The sequence below is a fragment of the Zalophus californianus genome, chromosome 5 (assembly GCF_009762305.2).
Source record: "Zalophus californianus isolate mZalCal1 chromosome 5, mZalCal1.pri.v2, whole genome shotgun sequence".
NCBI classification, from domain to species: Eukaryota; Metazoa; Chordata; class Mammalia; order Carnivora; family Otariidae; genus Zalophus; species Zalophus californianus.
The window spans coordinates 55,069,473-55,088,311 of record NC_045599.1 but is presented as its reverse complement, the minus strand read 5'-3'; the positions used below and the strand labels follow the sequence as shown (position 1 = coordinate 55,088,311).

At 43.1% G+C, this 18,839-nt stretch overlaps 1 protein-coding gene across 7 annotated transcripts in view; it reads right to left on the bottom strand.

Annotated features, from left to right (window-relative positions):
• ARHGEF28 (Rho guanine nucleotide exchange factor 28) overlaps nucleotides 1-18,839 on the bottom strand; it is a 321,591-nt gene that overhangs the window by 143,444 nt on the left and 159,308 nt on the right. For all 7 annotated transcript variants that reach the window (XM_027606410.1, XM_027606415.2, XM_027606414.2 and 4 more), the window contains exons 5-7: nucleotides 11,283-11,466; nucleotides 8,715-8,895; nucleotides 6,720-6,792 (exon numbers count right to left, since the gene is read on the bottom strand). In XM_027606410.1, the coding sequence (XP_027462211.1) occupies nucleotides 6,720-6,792; nucleotides 8,715-8,895; nucleotides 11,283-11,466 (438 nt within the window). The remainder of the gene's footprint in view (nucleotides 1-6,719; nucleotides 6,793-8,714; nucleotides 8,896-11,282; nucleotides 11,467-18,839) is intronic.

The following is an 18,839-nucleotide window of genomic DNA, read 5'->3' as shown; positions in this document are numbered from 1 at the left end:
TTATTATGGAGATGGAGGTTTTCATTCTATCTAGGAGTGTCATTACTGGGTCATACAGTAACTATGCTTAATATGTTTTTATAATATCATTTTGGGTTTGTTTTGTTTTGTTTACATCTCCAGTATGCATCTGCCCACTCCCCATAAAGTCTCAAACAGTGAAGAACTTACTCATGGGGGAGAAAAAAAGATATGCTCAGCCCAAAACTTTGGTTGCAACTTTCACATAAGCAGAAGCTCTCTATCATGACATCTCACACTGAGGTCATGATGTAATTTGCCTGATTTATTCAACTGCTTAAATAAAATGAGGCAAGTCATACTTGAAAGATATAAACAACATTCAATTTTGTCTTTTGAATACTTTTCTGTCCCTCTGACTTCCCACTTAGATTCTGTTTCAACTCAGGAAAGAAACTCTTTAGCTATATTTTCAACATAAGCTTATTTCAAGTGTATTAGACTCCTGATACAATCAGGCTCCGTTAATGCTAGTCCTTGCCTCTACCCAGCTCATCTGATCCAGCTGGAACCAGTATCCACAGCCCGTCTGAACAGAGTCTGTTACATCTAGGTGAGTTCTGAAGAATCTGAGATTCTTTCCAGCTCAAACTGAGATTCTTCTGATAAACTGGGGAGGCAAGGAGGAGAATTTTTCTTCACGTGTGAGAAAATACCAGTATTATAATAATAAATAAAATGAGTATCATAAATTAACTTGATATCCTATGTTTATCCTTGGCCCTTTGATGATGAAACTCGCTCTCTCCTGTGGGCAGGAGGAGAAAGTAGATTGGCAAAGTCAGCCTCTCAAGGAAGCACAGGAAAAGCTGAGCTGCTCTGTAAGATGAAATGAACAATTACAAATCACTTCCCAGGGCTGGAAAGTACATTCCCTTGGTATGATCTGTATTGTCTCAAAAATGCCAAAATACTTGACATTCAGGTGAACAACGCTGATCAAGTCCTTGGATGGATACTCCATACTGGGGTTAAGATTAGAACTCTGTGCCCAACTCAGTAACCATCCCCACAGAACAGCCTAATTGCTGTCCTGAAATCCCCAACACCTCAAGTCCCAGCCATCCTGGTGTAAATGACCTGAATCTTGACAGACATTGAAACCATATTCAACACTTCTTAAAAAAGCATTCAGTTACAGTATTTAAAATGAAGAATCTTGGAAAGGAAATCTTGCATCGATAAAAGCCCTCTTGTTTTCCCAATAACTCACAGGAGATACTCAAAGAAGGAGAATCCCCCACCCACCCACCCAACTCCCTCTTCACATTTCACTCACCCAGAGCACACAGAGAAGGGCTGCATCCTCATCTAAAGAACGTTCAAACAAAACAATCTGCTCACCTCGTTACTGTGACAGGAAGAGCCTCGTCTTGGTATCCCAACACATGCATGATTACCACTAAATCCAGCCTAGCACATGTTACAACTTGGACTTATAATAAGCTAGCTTTGCTATGATGCTTCCCAATGGCTAAGCATCGAAGGTCAGATACTAGTCCAGAGGCTCTATCTGTATTTTTTCATGTAAGCCTCACTATGAAGTATTAAATGATACGCCCAACTCCACCATTTTGCAAAAAAGGAAACACAGCTGAATAACCTGCCCGATGTTCAGAAGCCAGATCATGGCAGAGCTGAGGTTTTAGCAGAGTCTGCCTATAGCTGCTGTGTGTCATCGAGACACGCCTGTACACGTGGGTCATAAATTTTCCTTGTAAGAACTTTATGAGACAGGTCAGCCATGTGGAAGAAAGCTCATTTCAAGGCAATGATTCCAATTTTGCACTTCACCATCACACAAATGCTGGAGAGGACTCTCCACCAGCAGCCCCAAGACCACATAGCTAAGCGTGCTATTATCGAAGGGTGGTGGGTAGTCTACAGTGTGAGAGGTAAGAGAATGCACCTGCCTGACCTTCTGACTGCCTGGGCAAGCTGCCTCACCTCAGACAAGTTACGTGATCTCTCTGTGCTGCCATAAAATTGGGAAAACACACTCCTGACACCCAGAAGTGTTCCTCTCAGTGACCACTGGCAAGTGCACGCCATGAATGTCCCAACTTTGCTCAGCTCACAATTGCATTCCCAGCATCTAGAATGGTGCCTGGCATCCCACAAATACTGGAGGGCAGTTATAGAACAGTAAATTCCTTGAGATCAGGGTTTTTCCCTTTGCTTTTTTTGTTACAGCTATGTCACCAGTGCTTAGAACCCTGCCTGTCAGCAAGTGAGCACTCAAACATTCACTGAATGGGTGAGTTGATGAACCTGCAGGGTTCTCAACTGCATGCCTAGGCTGTGCCTTGTGCCTGGATCCACAGACTCTCCCACCTTTCTCACGGGGCTCATGAAGAGGAAGCCTCTCTGCCCTGTGGGAAACTCCCACTTCAGCCCTGCAGAAAAGGATTCTGCCCCCTGTCTTGTGTGACTACAAGTCATGCTCCAGAGCCAACTCCCCATTTCCTTGTTAATGAAAATGTGGAACATAATTAATGCAGAGAAACCAAAAAAAAAAATAAGGGACTATTAACACAGAAGCTGAGACAGCAAATCACATAGGGTTTTGGTTTGGTTTGGTTTTTAACTACAGAAGAATATAAAACAAAATGGAGTCATGTAATGGTCAGGGGTATTGCGGTGGTTCTGTTTGTTTTATGGCCCCAGAGACTCTATCTAGGCAGTTGTCAGCCTCCCAAACAACATCATAAAGTGCAGCAGGGTGTGTGGCGAGGCATGGGTGTTCTTAATATTCATGACGACCATAAGGAGTTTTACAAACACCTCCCACGCCCAGCTCCGGTATGAGCATTACACATTCCTGTACTAATGGATGGCGAGGACCCAGGTGATGGTGAAAAGGAAGGAAAGGTCAGGAGCGGTAGAGATGAGGAAGAGCCGCATCCCCCGTGTTCCTTCCCCAGACCACCTCCACGACATGGTCTAAGAACCATTAAAAGGGGATTCTTGCACGAACCATTTAGAGAACTATTACATAATGTGGCACAGGAGTCATGACTGCAAGACTTAACCAGAAGCTGAAAAACATGAAATGTACTCTCAATTTCCACCAGGAATGGGGGTCTCATAGACTGCATTTTTAACTTATTTGGTCAAAGAATCCTTATTTTTCAAAGCATCTCCCAAGATTGGGGTTTTGAACAATGCTCTTCAGGAAATCCTAGAATAGGAAATCAAATAGGAACAAAGAAGGCAAGGGACAAAAGAGTCGGCTGGTGGATTAATACTAATAATTAGCTTATTCATTTGAGCAAATTAAAAATGAGAAGACTTTTTGGCCATTTCGTTCACTTGGAGTAACTTCCCATCATTCTGGGAGTATGATTACAGTTACGAAACTATGGAAACATAATTGGCTCGCAGACAATAATGACACCATTTATCACACTAACGGGGACAGTAAAGCCCATCTCCAGGATAACGCTCTCATCTTTTAATCTATGGCAGCTGCAGATACAAGCTTAGGGCCTCCCACTCCACTCACTGCCCCTGGAGGAACACAAAAACATGATCTCTTAAAAATCTTCTAGTAGGTCACAAAGGGAAAGTTCCCCTTTGGGGTTTAAAGAAGAAGGAGGGGGAAGCAGACTTTGACATTCAAAATGCTTTGTTTTTCCAGTTGAGTTGCCTACAGCTTTATGAATGGACAAAAACGGAGCAGTTCCACTTTAGTTGAATACTGCCCTCTGCTGGAACCTGCGAACAGTTTCTAATATGTGCCCCAAGAATATACAAATCAAAGCATTGCCTAGAAGGTCTATACAGTACATTACACACTAATGATTTGAAGTTAGAGCACTTGAGTTTCTATCTTTTGCTTACTGCTCGCATGACCACAGGTGTATTACCTTGGCTGCTCTTAGACCCATCAAACTCAACCCATCTAAAATGGGGTACAATTTTTGTCATGATCCTGCTTCCTATAAGGTCTAACCCAGTTAGGAACACACAAGGACTGGAGGAATCGCCCTTCTCCCTCACCATTGACACCCACCTGACATCTTCCACCTTCAGGGCAGTACCCATCTGTCCCCACCTCTCCACAATCATTACACTGCTGTGGTGCAAACCGTCTTCTGTATTACTTATAGCAATGCCTCCCCCATCCCCCCCAACCCCCGCTGAACCCTCCAATGCACTCTCCAAATCCTCACAGCGACCTTTTGAAAGTAATAATCTAACCTAATTTGCTTCAAATTAGTTGTCAGGGTGGAGTTCCAATTCCTTGCCTTGTGTACAAGCCAGGTCAATATGCCTCCCTCTCAAGCCTGTGTTACTAACAACACACACATGCCCTCCCCACCCACACACACACACACCCCACACCCCCCTAATCAACAGGACTACAAAATGATCTGCATTTCCCTCAATTCATCATGTGATTCAGAACTCTGAATTGCATACATTTCCTTGTCTGGAATTTCTTTCCCTCCATTTGATCACAGCTCCAGGGTCACCTCTTCCAGGAAGCTTTCCCTGACCACTCCACCACAAGCCATAGATTTCTCACAGCATTATTTGCAGATGACTCCTATTGCACTTATCATAATGTGCTGCGGCAGCTTATTTTTCTGCCCCAACCCCAACTGTAGCCCCTTAAGGGCAAGAATTTAAACACTTATTCAGACCCTACTTTGTTCTAAATTAAAGGTGAATTAGAAGGGAAGAAAATACACAAGTAAAAATTACAAGAAAAAAAGCAAGGATGAGAGCTTCATAAATAAGGGTCACACAAAAATGCAGTTAGCAGTATACTACACATTTCCAGGCCAGAAACTTAGCACCAAGTTTTTGTTTTTGTCAACCAGCTACAAGAAAAATACCTTGTAAGTTATAGGTAGAGCAATAAAAGCGAGCCAAATGTTCAGGAGAAGCCAGTATTCCTGACATGAAACCAGAAAGAGGTTCCTCCTACAGGTCTTCAGGAGAAAGCATAAAGCAACCCACGGCCTCCTTAGGCAGGCAGGACCTGCTGCCCGCTCAGAGCCTCCAGCACATCATCTACAGAACACAGATGTGAAGGCAACTCCACGGGGGCCCAAGCAGGTCCAGCTTGAACAGCAAGCCCAGCTGCTGAGCTTAACCCAGGAGCGTGTGCGCTTAACCCAGGAGCGTGTGCAATATGGATGGGCCTCACAGACTTCCAACAACTTGCTACAAACCTTCCTTATCCAAGACTACTTTTTAACAAACATGGGGGCCAAGAGTTTAAGACTTTACTACCTGACAAATAAGTGAAATGCAACTCAGTCTATGTTGCCAAATACAAGCAGAACCAAAACTATTCACCAGCAGTCAACTTTGGTGGCTTCCGGGCAAGGGTCTTATCCTATCTTTTCTCCCTAACCCCAGCATCCAGCATGGTGGTTCTCAGCCCTATCAGACTACTGTCCCTTTGCACATAACAGATGTTTTGTAATGTCCCTTCACTCTCCTGAAATTGGATAATGTAACCATGCCTTATTATGGATAACCTTATCCTCACGCATAATTTCAAAAAATAAAAAATATTCTAAAATATAAAGGAAAAGGAAAGAATTGATAATCAGATAATATGTATTTCAATATATAAATCGTTTGCCCTACCTTACAAGACATAATGACGAAGTCAGATTCCTACAACTACTAAGATTTGGGATAAAAACGAAAAACAAAACATGAAATCAGAATCTGTTCAAGAAGTCAGGACTATTTAAGAAAAAAGGTAAGAATGCTCCCCAGAATCAAAACTTGTGTCGATCACGAAGACTTGCTAACAGATCGACTTATTTGCATATGGAAAAAGGGGGGGAAAAACCTGAAATGAAATGAAGTAGAAGCATGTATGCCCAGATAAACTGCCACACTGGAGAAAATAAAGAAGAGTATAAGATTCCTGCAGGTGCATTATTTTTTTAAAGATTTTTTTAAATTTACTTATTTGGCAGAGAGAGAGAACACAAGCAGGGGGAGTGGCAGGCAGAGGGAGAAGCAGGCTCCCTGCAGAGCAGGGAGCCTGATGCAGGACTCGATCCCAGGACCCTGGGATCATGCCCTGAGCCGAAGGCAGATGCTTAACCAACTGAGCCACCCAGGTGCCCCTCAATAATGCATTATTAAGAATATACCTCTTGCTGTGGACTCCCACAGGTAGATACATAGGACTGTCAACAGCTGTGCGGGACAACCTGGATTGGGTATGACTGTCTGCACCCTGAGGTGCAGAGATTCCTGTACCCTGAGGAACATCCAGCATCCCCTGCCTTCAGCCCTGCATGCCAGTGGTCATCTCCATCCCCTTTAAGACTGACTAGCCCAGGGCAGAGCAGGGCTCCACAAAGGTGGAACAAGCTGAGAGACCAGGGACTGATGAAGGACAGCCTAGAAGGAACACATCAAACTTGAACATGAGGAGAATACACTGAATCAGGAGAGTACCCTTAAGCTCAGGATGGTGGCAGAAGCTGGCCCAGGGCCTGGCCAAGAGCACTCCGTAAATGCTAATTGAATAAAAAGTGAAAGTGGATTACATTGTTTGACACTGTCAGAGGAACCAGCGTCCTTGTGTCCAACAACCCTGATCCTGTCTGTGAGGCCCTCGGTCCCTGCTACGCTTCACTACCTACTTCAACCACCAGTTAACTTGTTAGTCCTGAGCACTTTCTGGGTTCCTCAGTGCGGGGAAGGAGCTTGGGTACCTTCTTCAGTTTCTGCAGCACTGGATGGCATGTCTTGTCTTTCCTCTGGCCTGGCTTCTTGATCTTCAAGAACCTAAGGGGGAAAAAAAAAATCAATGAAAGCATCGGAGGCTTCAGATATGCAACAAGGAGATGGAAATCACAAACATGGGTCTGGGAGCTGGGACAGGCCAGACAGTCTGGAGAGGTCTGGAAAGACAGGGCAGGTGAAGCTGCTTGGAGTACACTCAGGCAGCACTCCAGGAAGAGGAAGAGACACTGGGGGAACCAAGAGGCATGGGTGGCAAACCTCCCTGCCACGAATCTTCTACTTTCCCACATCACAACCAGAAGGTCCTCAGGAACATAATGCATGAACCAAAAAGGGGACAGAAGAACAGAAAATCTTGAAACTGTAAACAAGAGGCATTGTTTCTGCAGGTGCCCATCCTGAGAAACCCCTCCCCATGCCATGGAACACAGGGGTCCGGGGGGGCAGGACCCCCATCACAGGGAGGACCCAGGATGTGCATGGGCCTTGCTCTGCAAGCCAGCGTATGCTGGTGCAGGCTGCCCTGGCTGAGAGCAAGCTGGGGGCCTCAGAGAAAAAGTACCCTCCTGGAGCTCTCTGCATTTTCTTTTCAAATGGTTACTGCCCGGCCGGTGAACGATGAAGAGCCACAGAATTATATATTGATGTGCCAAACGGTGAAACAGCCCAAGACGGCATCCGCACATGTTCCTAAACAAGCACCTGGGCACACTTGGGCATGCAGCCCAGCAAATGGCCCAGACCCCTGAACCCTCATGGGCATGTTATTAATTAAACTCATTGTATCAAGCGCCTTGCTCTTGACCATTTCAGAACAACATCCTGAGGCCAGATAACAAGTGACAAAAAACCATGAAAGTATACACAGTTAACCAAACCATAAAAAGGGGCAAGAAACAAGAAGTGCCCACTCACCTACCCTCTGTAGCTGTTAACTCCCACCCGCCTTACCCCCAAGAGGAAGTATTGTCTCTTCGAGGACCCATCATGGAATTACAGGATTACAGGGTGGAATAGACCAGGTACGTCCTGGGAGACGCTAAGGAAGATGGGAGCCTGAGTGCCTAGAGTCCTAAGAGGTCTCACCACGCAGGCTTAAGGCCCAACAGAAGCGGCCCACGTGATTACCTGGGGTCAGCAGTAACCCTGACACCCTAGTCTTTTGGGGAGGGTAACTGCCCAGGCTACCTGAAAAGGGCATCAGGGAATGCTGCTTCCTGATTACAAAACAAAAATGAAATAGGAAAATACTTTTTTTTTGTAAATGGGGTGTATTAAAACAATTTTTATTCCTTTTTTTAAAAAAGATTTTACTTATTTATTTGACAGAGAGAGTGAGTGAGAGAGGAAACACAAGCAGGGGGAGTGGGAGAGGGAGAAGCAGGCTCCCCGCGGAGCAGGGAGCCCGACACAGGGCTGGATCCCAGGACCCTGGGATCATGACCTGAGCTGAAGGCAGACGCTTAACCGACTGAGCCACCCAGGCGCCCCAAAACAATTTTTATTCTTTTGAGTAAATTTGGATGCGATTGTAGGACACTTAAATTTCCTAGTTGCCTTATTAATTTTAGCCAAGTTCTAGAACTAAATTCTCAACATTCTGATTAACAGGAAAACCTGTTACGAGGAGAGAACTAAAACAAGATTGAAAAATGTAGCTAAGGGGATGTCTGGGTGGCTCAGTTGGTTAAGCATCTGCCTTCCAGCTCAGGTCATGATCCCGGGGTCCTGGGATCGAGTCCCGTATTGGTTCCTTGCTCTACAGGGAGCCTGCTTCTCCCTCTGTCAGCTCTGCCAGCCACCCCCCCTGCTTGTGCTCTCTCTCTGACAAATAAATAAATAAAATCTTAAAAAAAAAAAAAAGGTGCTATCCTCCAAAACACAGTTCCCAAAATAATGAATTTCCAGTCTGTACTCTCAAGGAGTATGAGTTATTATATACCAGAATGAAGAGACACACACACCTTGAGGAGAAAGGCTCTGTCCCAAAAGTATTTCCTGAAGAGTTTAATATCTGCCTCCAACAAATGCTCGGCTGTGTGGTTCAGCGTTAGGGTCAGTGTCTCTGATGAGTGAATATACTTGAGGAAAGCTTGTTCGCTGAGCTGCACTCGGGAGAAGCCTGGAGAATGTCTGCCCTGGAAACTGAAATGTCACAAATCAAAACCACTGGCAGTTTCGAAGACATCAACCCCAAGATCCCACTACCCTCACTGCCCCCATTATTACCAATCCAACTGGCAAAACGATCCATGAAAGTCATGTACTGACAATAAGTATGTAAGATCATGTAAACAGATGCTAATAAAGCCACCTTCTTCTGCCTAGACAAGATGCCAGTTGAGAAGCTATTCACATACACTACATACTTTACCATTATTTGTAGAACTAATGAAACTACTGACTTTTAAACATAGTATTTTACCTCAATATTTGATTCTCTTTTTAATTCAAAAAGATGCCTCTTGCTTTAACGGGGTCACATGTGGTAGAACAAATTAGCTGGCAGCCAACAGCTTATTAGGTGATTACAGTGGAAAACAGATATGATCTCCAGGGAGCACAGTGAGGTTTGGATGTTACAAACAAGTGGGATATTCATAGCACACTGGTCCACTGTTGTAAATCATTTTGTCATGCAAATTAAAACATGCATACATTTGATCTTGTTGTATTCTTGAAAACATCCATAAACAAAGAAACAACATTCCCAAACTAAATTCTTAAAAATAAACTTACTTTCTGTTCTGTTTTGGCCAACAACAATTGCACGTTTATTAGCTATATGTAGGCTTCACAGTTAGTATAATATTCTGGATGGTTCCCAAGGTCATGCAATTGCAACAGTGAAGGAGCATCAGGAGGAAAATGCTAGTGCTTCCAGAGAGCAGCCCACCTCAGCATGTTGTCTCAACCCCACGACTGCATCCAGATTCTTCACTTCACAGAGCTAGCTCTATGGCTCTTTCCTCTTCTTACATGACCCCATTTGATTAATGAATGTACACTTCACGAATATATAACATACTTTTAGTCAAATAAATGCTATCTCCATTGATTGGAACAATAGAGAGAGATCCTTGTACTCTTAAGATTTGGGGCATCTCCCCACACTCCTGATATTAATTACTAGAATCTTCTAGAAAACAACTCCCCATGCTAACATGCCACTGAAATAAATGGACTCTGAGCCTGAGCCAAAAGACGGTTATTAATTTAGAAAATGGAAGCTTCACCATATACTCAGAATTTAGCTGACAGTCTACTTCTAATACCATCCATGAATAGATCTGTTAGCTGTGCAAACTTTTAAGGCACATATTATCATCTTCCAGTCCTAGTATAAAGGTACTAAGGTACTATGTTTATTACTAAGGTACCAAGCTACCCAAGATGAAGTCAGCCAGGACTTTGATCTAACAATGAACCATCCACAATGACTACGTCAATGAGTAACATCGGCCTTGGCGTTTTGGGCAAAGCAAGTGGGGTCATGTTAGAGCCAAGAAAAAGATAATTCCTTCTGATGGGCTTTTCCCTTGGTTGGTGGTCATGTGACCAAAGTAGAAGAAAAACAGAAAGTTCTAACTTCTACTCCAATATCCATTTATGTACCATAAAACCATAAATTAATTACATTGAGTTTCATGAGTCAAACAAGAAAAACCAGTCCATCAAGACACACCATATAATAATACTCTGATGATATTTAATATTTATGTAGTACTTTGTAATTTTCAAGGTACTTTCTCATTTATTTTTAACACCTGTTAAGTCAAGGAAATCTATATATGAATCACCTTTTCATAAGAATGACGAATCTGAACCATTCTAAGTAATAAACCACACATTCCTCATTCATTAAAAATGCTGATAATCATCATGAACATAGAAACTTTACAGTTCCTTTATTATTTCCTTTACATTATTTCACTAGATCCTAATAACCACATCGTATCTTAGGGTTTGTCTGTTATTGATTCAACAAAAATTTATATTCTTTCAATGAGTGTTATAGGCTGAAACTGTACTAGAAATATTGCAGTAGGTAAACAAATACTTTCAGCCCTCAAGTGATACAGGATGGAGACCTAGGTAACAAATGATGACTATATTTAAAATGATAAATTATGATTGATATTGTGAATTAGTAATTTTAATCACCATATTGTAAATTAATCATAATCATTAAAGACCCTAACATGGATGGCTTTCTGAAGCACTCTTATTTAAGGTGGCACCTGAAATATAAGTAGGGGTTAGGGTAGTATTTCCCAACATTTTTCTTCCCGACAGTCCCCTACGAAGCCCTTCAAGACATTTTTTTCCCTAACTCCCCCTCCACGAAATGCTGATACCAAATATATCTGTATAATCTGCTCATGTACTCTGTACTTTATACATGAAAACTAATGGTAAAACAGAAACCAACATTAACTTGTGGTCTGGTTATTTCAATTCTTCCACAGTACTTGGAACACTTTATAGGAACAGATCAAGAGTGAATCAATCTATCAAGTAGCCAAACTCACTGTGTGATGTCTTCAACCAGCTTGGAGTGTCCGGCTCGTAAAGCTAAATCTAATGGTGTGGCACCTTCTTTGTTGCATAAAGACAAAGCCTGAACTCCCCCAGGGAGGCACAACAGGAAATGAGAGAGCTTAGGTAAGCCCCATCTCATAGCCAGGTGTAGAAGAGACTCTCTGCATAAAGAAACTGAAAATAAAAACAAACTGTATTAATTCCTTCATTTACAAACTTTGTCTTATATGTTTTATCTATAATACCATAGATTTAGAAACAATAAGAATGTCAGAACTGGAAGGAGCCATCAAAAGCATCTAATCCAAACACCTTATTTTAAGTAGGTGTTTAACGTGGGGTTTGAACTCACAACCCCGAGATCAAGACCTGAACTGAGTGAGATCAAGGGACGGACACTCAAATGATGGAGCCACCCAGGTGCCCCTGTTTTACTGCTGTGGACACGCTGAGTGATTTGTCCAAATGTAGGTAGCCAGGAGGTGCTGGAGCCGGGTCTACCCATCGCTGGTACAGTGCTCTTTCTACTCACTACAGCACACATTCACATCGCCTTTCACTTGTGCAGTGAAGCCGGCCCGGAAAAACAAGCACTAGGAGCACACCATCCTTTAGAAACACATCCAGCTGCCCTTGAAGGACATGCTGCTACTTCAGGAGGGCAGTCTCTCAGAGGCCACAATCATAAGCAAGTGCCTGTTTCCCTTCTTTAGCTGCAGAGGTGCTCCTCTCCTGATGAGAAGCTAGGGCAAAAATGGGTTTCCCGGCACCTGGGTGGCTCAGTTGGTTAAGCGACTGCCTTTGGCTCAGGTCATGATCCTGGAGTCCCTGGATCGAGTCCCACATCGGGCTCCCTGCTCAGCGGGGAGTCTGCTTCTCCCTCTGACCTCCCCACCTCATGTGCTCTTTCTCCCTCTCATTCTCTCTCAAATAAATAAATCTAAAAAAAAAAAAAAGTTATTTAAAAAAAAAAGAAAGAAATGGGTTTCCCATGTCCAGAAAACTTGAGACCATGGTCATTCTCCAACTTCACGGAGGTGCTCTAGTGCATCTATTAGATTCCTTGGATTATTTCAGGGCTGGCAAACCCCCTTAGTGCTTTGCTTCAACAACTCAGCTTGGGCCTCTTCACATGGCCCTTGGTTAATCTGTGTATCTGAGTTTTCACAGTGGTGTTTGCAACTTTTACATTATGGACTTTATCATTGTAGAGGCTGAGGGGTTTTATTATTCTCAACACCTAACATTGTATCTGACAAACTGAAGTCATCCAGTATTTGTGGAGTTGAATGGCAACTGTTAAAATATCCATTATTTGTGTATGTTCAAATTGCCTTATTTGCACATAGCTTGTACAACTGTATTTCTAATACAATACTCAGTGCCTGGAACACAGCTGGCTCATGATAAATATTACACTGGAAATATGGAAAAGAATAAATTTGTTTACATTAAAAAAAGGTGGGTCCATGAACTCCCTAGACATCAAGACATACCTTAAAACAAATCTTACCTTCACAAACTAAACCTGAAAATCCTAACACTCAAGATCTGCTGGAATGCATGCAGTGAGAATGTGAATTGCATATACCCTCAAGTTAAATAATGTTATTGGCTGCAGCTGTAATGGGAAAGATGTCTAGAGCACACAATATTGCACTGTAGGAAAAGCCAGAGGGGAGAGACCCCTTCCGTCTTCTACCCCAATATAGTGCCCGGCACATGTATGTGTCTAAAAATACCTGCATATTGAATGAATGAATGAATGAATGAATATATATATATATGACCAAGGGGGCTCTTCCCCTGATAAGTACCCATGAAAGTGAGCTTTAGGGATATGACTGCAGCTGCTATTTGGAGCATCTGTCATTCTTAGTTCCATCTCTGATACCTCGACTAAAATCTGTGAACAAAAGCTACTTACTCTCTCAGAGTTTGGACACTGAGGACAAAAACTAACTACTTCTCCACACAGTTGGCAGTCTGCATTAACTTTACTTTTCCACTGTCTTCATTAACATAACTTCACTACTCCAGGAGACGCTACCCAGGGCAAATGATAGTCTGTTCTTCATTCCTTCAAGACCCATCAATTTTTCTGTAAAAAGCACCCTTTTAAGCCCTAAAACCAATCTTTACTATACCATGATCCTTATCCAATCCTAATCCAACTCCCTGCATTACGCATGACCCATCCTCTGCGTTAGAAGACCATCATTAAACCAACCTTCAGGTTCTCAGTAAATTCCAACCTTGCCCGCTCCAGGAAGAGGCTGCTGAGGCTCCATGGAGGCGGTCTCCCTTACTGGGCTAGGCAGTTAACTCAGCTTTGTCTCACCAGCAGACTGTGGGGATGCTATTTGGGGAGCCAGCATCCAACAACACTCTAATTTGAAACAATCAGAAGGAAATACTCCACTGCACAAACGCAGAAGAAAATTGCTTAGCTTACATTTTTAGTGGTTTATACTATTTTTTTATCCAGATCAAGAACGTGAAGTCTTATATTTCAAATATGTAAATAAGCCCTCTCAGTGAAATACCACCAACTTCACTGTGCATTTGCTCCATCACCTGTCTGTGTGACACAGCACAGACCCCCTGCCCCCCATCACATGACATCTGATAATGCCAAAACATCTAAAAACAAAGCAGTGCACACCTGCCAGGTATCTGTTTAATATACCTGATATCGTCAAAAGGCTATTGAAGAACTTATCTTTATTCTACCCTTTAAGTTTTTGACCTTTAAACTCATTTTATTAGAAGGTAGGGTTTTCATTCTTAACAGGCATGTTTGAGAACATTTCCATTTTCTTTTCCTTCTTAAATAATAACGAGGAAGGGACTGGTTAGGATCAGGTAACAAAACAAACACAAATGCACAAGTACGCTCCTCAACATGTATTTCAGCATGAGATCATAACCAGCCACCCTTGAATGGAATTTCAAAGTCACAGATCCTAATCTCAATCTGGGAAGAAATACTGCATGGTTATATGGGATACAATTCTCCTCCAAGACGAAGACCAAAAGGGAACAGCTAAACATACTGCATTCCCTTTTGAAAGAAAACCATTGGTCAAGGCAAGTAGAGCATCAACAATTCAAATGGAATGCCTTACACTGCTTGGGGCAGTGCCCCACATACCCTTGACTTTGGGTAGGAGTTCACTCTATTCAACCTGGTTGACCGTGGCAGGGAGGGGGGGCAGAAGTTGCTTCCTCTTCTGGAACACTTTCCAGGCCTGTTCTGCTAGTCCAACCCCCCATTCCCTCCTTGGGCTCCAATCTCACATCTAGTTCACAGGAGAGCACAGCAAACTTGCGAGAAAGAACGGCTCACTGCTGAAACTGTCCCTCTTTCCCTCCCTTCCAATCTACCCACCTCCTGGGAAGGTGGGAAGGCAAGGGGAGAAAGGATCTTCTGATGTTTGAAGGAAACAAATAAGACGCTGACCAAGATGTTTTGAGAGAGAGTCTTCTCACTCAGTACGAAAGTTCGGAGCCCAGAATCAGGCAAATAGCCTGAAATAGGAAACACCATGACATATATAAATAATTCTGCTTGTTATAGAGTTTCAGATTCTTAACAGTGGTCAGGAAAACAAGCTGTGAAAAGGGGTTATACAATCTGGCAGAAGTGGGGGGCGGTGTTTAAAATGTATTTTTAACCAAATAAATATGTCTCTTCCTGTGTGGCTAATGCCAGGAGTTATGCAAACTAATGTTACTAAAACAGAATTACTTGTAATTGTCCTAATGGCAAACATTAGAAGGTATGACCTGTCACATCCCGCGAGCAAAATCACCCAGACATGAAGAGGAAGTGAGTAGACTGTGCCAGTCAATCAGCATTTCCCATCATGGCACAGAGGGAGGCTCATCGGACCCAGACAGGGAAGGAGGCTCAAAGCCCATGCCTCTTATTCTGCCACACCTCAGTTTCTGTCCCTGGAAAACAAGGCAGTCACATCAAAGACCCAAGGTCCTGAGAGTATTCATCCCAGCCCTAACTTACTGAGGATCAAGGATCCATGAAATACAGCGCACACCAAGGACCTCCCATAGTGTTCGAGCACAGGACCCGAAACAGCTGGTGCAGCTGTTGCTAAAGGAAAATGATTTTATACACTGTTCAGTCCAAATTCAGGATCATCATAGCTTCACAAGGTCTGGAGATAGCAGAAGATTGAAAAATAAATTATCAAGTCCTCAGGAACTCACAGTCACTGCTACAGGAAATGTAAATCGGCATAACCACTTTGGAAAATACATTGCCATCATCGAATAAATTTGAAAAAACTGAAGTCTTCACTGATTGAGCATTTCCATTCCTACACAGAAATCCTAGTGAGCACTATGCTTTGTATGCTGCAGCAAGCACACATAAAAATGTAAAATTGTCCAAAAACAGAAGTGATCTCAACATCCACCAACAATAGAATAAACTGCAGTATAATCACCTCATATCCTAACAACAATAAAAATTACAGACTTGGGGCGCCTGGGTGGCTCAGTCGTTAAGTGTCTGCCTTCAGCTCAGGTCATGATCCCACGGTCCTGGAATCGAGCCCCACATCGGGCTCCCTGCTCCGCGGGAAGCCTGCTTCTCCCTCTCCCACTCCCCCTGCATGTGTTCCCTCTCTTGCTGTGTCTATCTCTGTCAAATAAATAAATAAAATCTTTTTTAAAAAAATTACAGACTAATATAGAAAAAAACTAAGAAATATAATGTTGTTGCAGAAAAGTCACAAAAGAGTACACGGAATGTTTTGATTAATATGAAATTTTACAAAGTGAACAACTAAGGCATACTATTTAAGAATACATAGGGATTGGCGGAGCAAGATGGCGGAGGAGTAGAAGACCTAGATTTCATCTGGTCTCAGGAATTCAGCTGAATAGGGATGAAACCATTCTGAACACCTACGAACGCAACAGGAGATCAAAGAGGAGAGTAGCAACAACTATCTGAACAGAGAAGCGACCACTTACTGGAAGGTAGGACGTGCGGAGAAGTGAATCCGAGGCGATATTCGGGAGGATAGACGGCGGGGGAGGGGCCTCCGTCGGCCGCTTCTGGCAAGTGCTAGAGCCGCGGAGCACAAAATCGGAACTTTTAGAAGCCAGCTCCGCTGAGGGACGGCGCTCCAGTGGCTAAGCGGGGGTGGAACCCTCGCGGGACAGTGGGGTCTCAGGACCCTTGGGGTCACAGAAAGACCGGGGGTGCCTGAGTGCGGCAGAGCTCCCAGGTATCGGAGCGGGGAAGCCGGCTGCAGAGACGGAGCCGAGGTACGGGCTCTCAGCTCGGGGTGGCCATAAACTGTGATCCGCGGCCCAGTCGGGCCACTGCTCCTCCAGCAGGGACCCAACAAGCGGCAGATCCGGGGAGACTCCCCTTCCTTCCCGGGGAGGAGCGGCGCGGGAACGCACCGCAGGGATCTGCTGGGTTTGGAGACTCCACACGGGGTTGGGTGCCAGAGATACAAACGCTCGGTCACAGGCCGGGTGAGCACGGAGTGCGGCCGGAGACCGGGGACAAGGGAGTGACTGCTTTTCCCTGGGGGCGCACTGAGGAGCGGGGCCCCGAGTTCTCAGCTCCTCCGGGTGGAGATTGGGAGGCCACCATTTTTGCCCTGGTCCTCCAAGGCTGTACGGAGAGCTTGCAGGGAACAAAAGCTCCTGAGATCAAACCCCAGCAGCTTGCTTAGGCCGGACCAACAAGGGCGCGGCAATTCAGCCTCCGGCAAAGACATTTGGAAACCACAGCAACAGGCCCCTCCCCCAGAAGATCAGCATGAACAGCCAGCAAGCCAAGACCAAGTTTATTGATCAAGGAGAACGGGAGAACTCCAGCGCTAGGGGAATACTGCACATAGAATTCATGGCTTTTTTTTACCATGATTCATTAGTTCATCAAAGTTAATTTTTGTTAACTGGTTTTTTTTTTTCTTTTTCCCTTTTTCAACCAACATCTTATCAATCTCTTTTTAAAAAAAAAAAACAAAACATTTTTTATTTTTCATTTTTAGAGTCATATTTTATCCCTTCAGAGTAGTTACCCTTATTTTTGGCATATATATATAAGTTGTTCTCTCTTTAAAAATTTGAGATACAGTTTCTTCTAACAGATAGAAATATACCCTAAATCACTAGTGTATGGTTCTGTTCTAGTCTCCTGCCTGATCACATTCTCTCCCTTTTTTCTTTTTTTTTTAAATCTTCTTTCTTTTTTCAAACAACTTCTTATCAAGTCCTTTTATAAAATCTTTTATAATTTTCATCTTTACAGTCATCTTCTATCCCTTCATTGTATCAACCCTTATTTTGTACATATATGTCTTTCTTCCTTTAAAATTTTAGGAGGCACTTTTTTCTAACAGACCAAAATACGCCCAAAATCTAGTGTGTGGCACTGATCTATGCACTAGCCTGATCATATTTGATCACATTCTGCTTTTTTTGTATTGTTCTGTTTTTGTTTTTATCTTTTTTTTTCTTTTTCTCTTTCTTTTTTCTTTCTTTCCCTTTCTTTTCCCCTGGTTTCAGGTCTCTTCTGATTTGTATACAGTATATTTGCTGAGGACGTTGTAAACCTGTTAGCATTTTGTTCTCTCATTCATCTATTCTCCTCTGGACAAAATGACAAGACGAAAAAAATCGCCTCAGCAAAAAGAACAAGAGGTAGTACCGTCAGCCAGGGACCTACTCAATACGGACATTAGTACGATGTCGGACCTATAGTTCAGAATCATGACGTTAAAGATACTAGCTGGGCTTGAAAAAAGCGTGGAAGTTATTAGAGAAACCCTTTCTGGAGAAATAAAAGAACTAAAATCTAACCAAGTCGAAATCAAAAAGGCTATTGATGAGGTGCAATCAAAAATGGGGGCACTAACTGCTAGGATAAATGAGGCAGGAGAGAGAATCAGTGATATAGAAGACCAAATGATGGAAAATAAAGAGGCTGAGAAAAAGAGGGAGAAACAACTACAGGATCACGAGGGCAGAATTCGAGAGATAAGTGATTCAATAAGACGAAACAACATTAGAATAATTGGGATCCCAGAAGAAGAAGAAAGAGAGAGAGGGGCAGAAGGTATATTGGAGCAAATAATAGCAGAGAACTTCCCTAATGTGAGGAAGGAAACAGGCATCAAAATCCAGGAGGCACAGAGAACCCCTCTCAAAATCAATAAAAATAGGTAAACACCCCGACATCTAATAGTAAAACTTACGAGTCTCAGAGACAAAGAGAAAATCCTGAAAGCAGCTCGGGAGAAGAGATATGTAACCTACAATGGTAAAAATATTAGATTGGCAACAGACCTATAAACAGAGACCTGGCAGGCCAGAAAGGACTGGCAAGATATCTTCAGAGCACTAAACGAGAAAAATATGCAGACAAGAATACTATATCCAGCTAGGCTGTCATTGAAAATAGAAGGAGAGATAAAAAGCTTCCAGAACAAACAAAAACTAAAGGAATTTGCAAACACGAAACCAGCCCTCCAAGAAATATTGAAAGGGGTCCTCTAAGC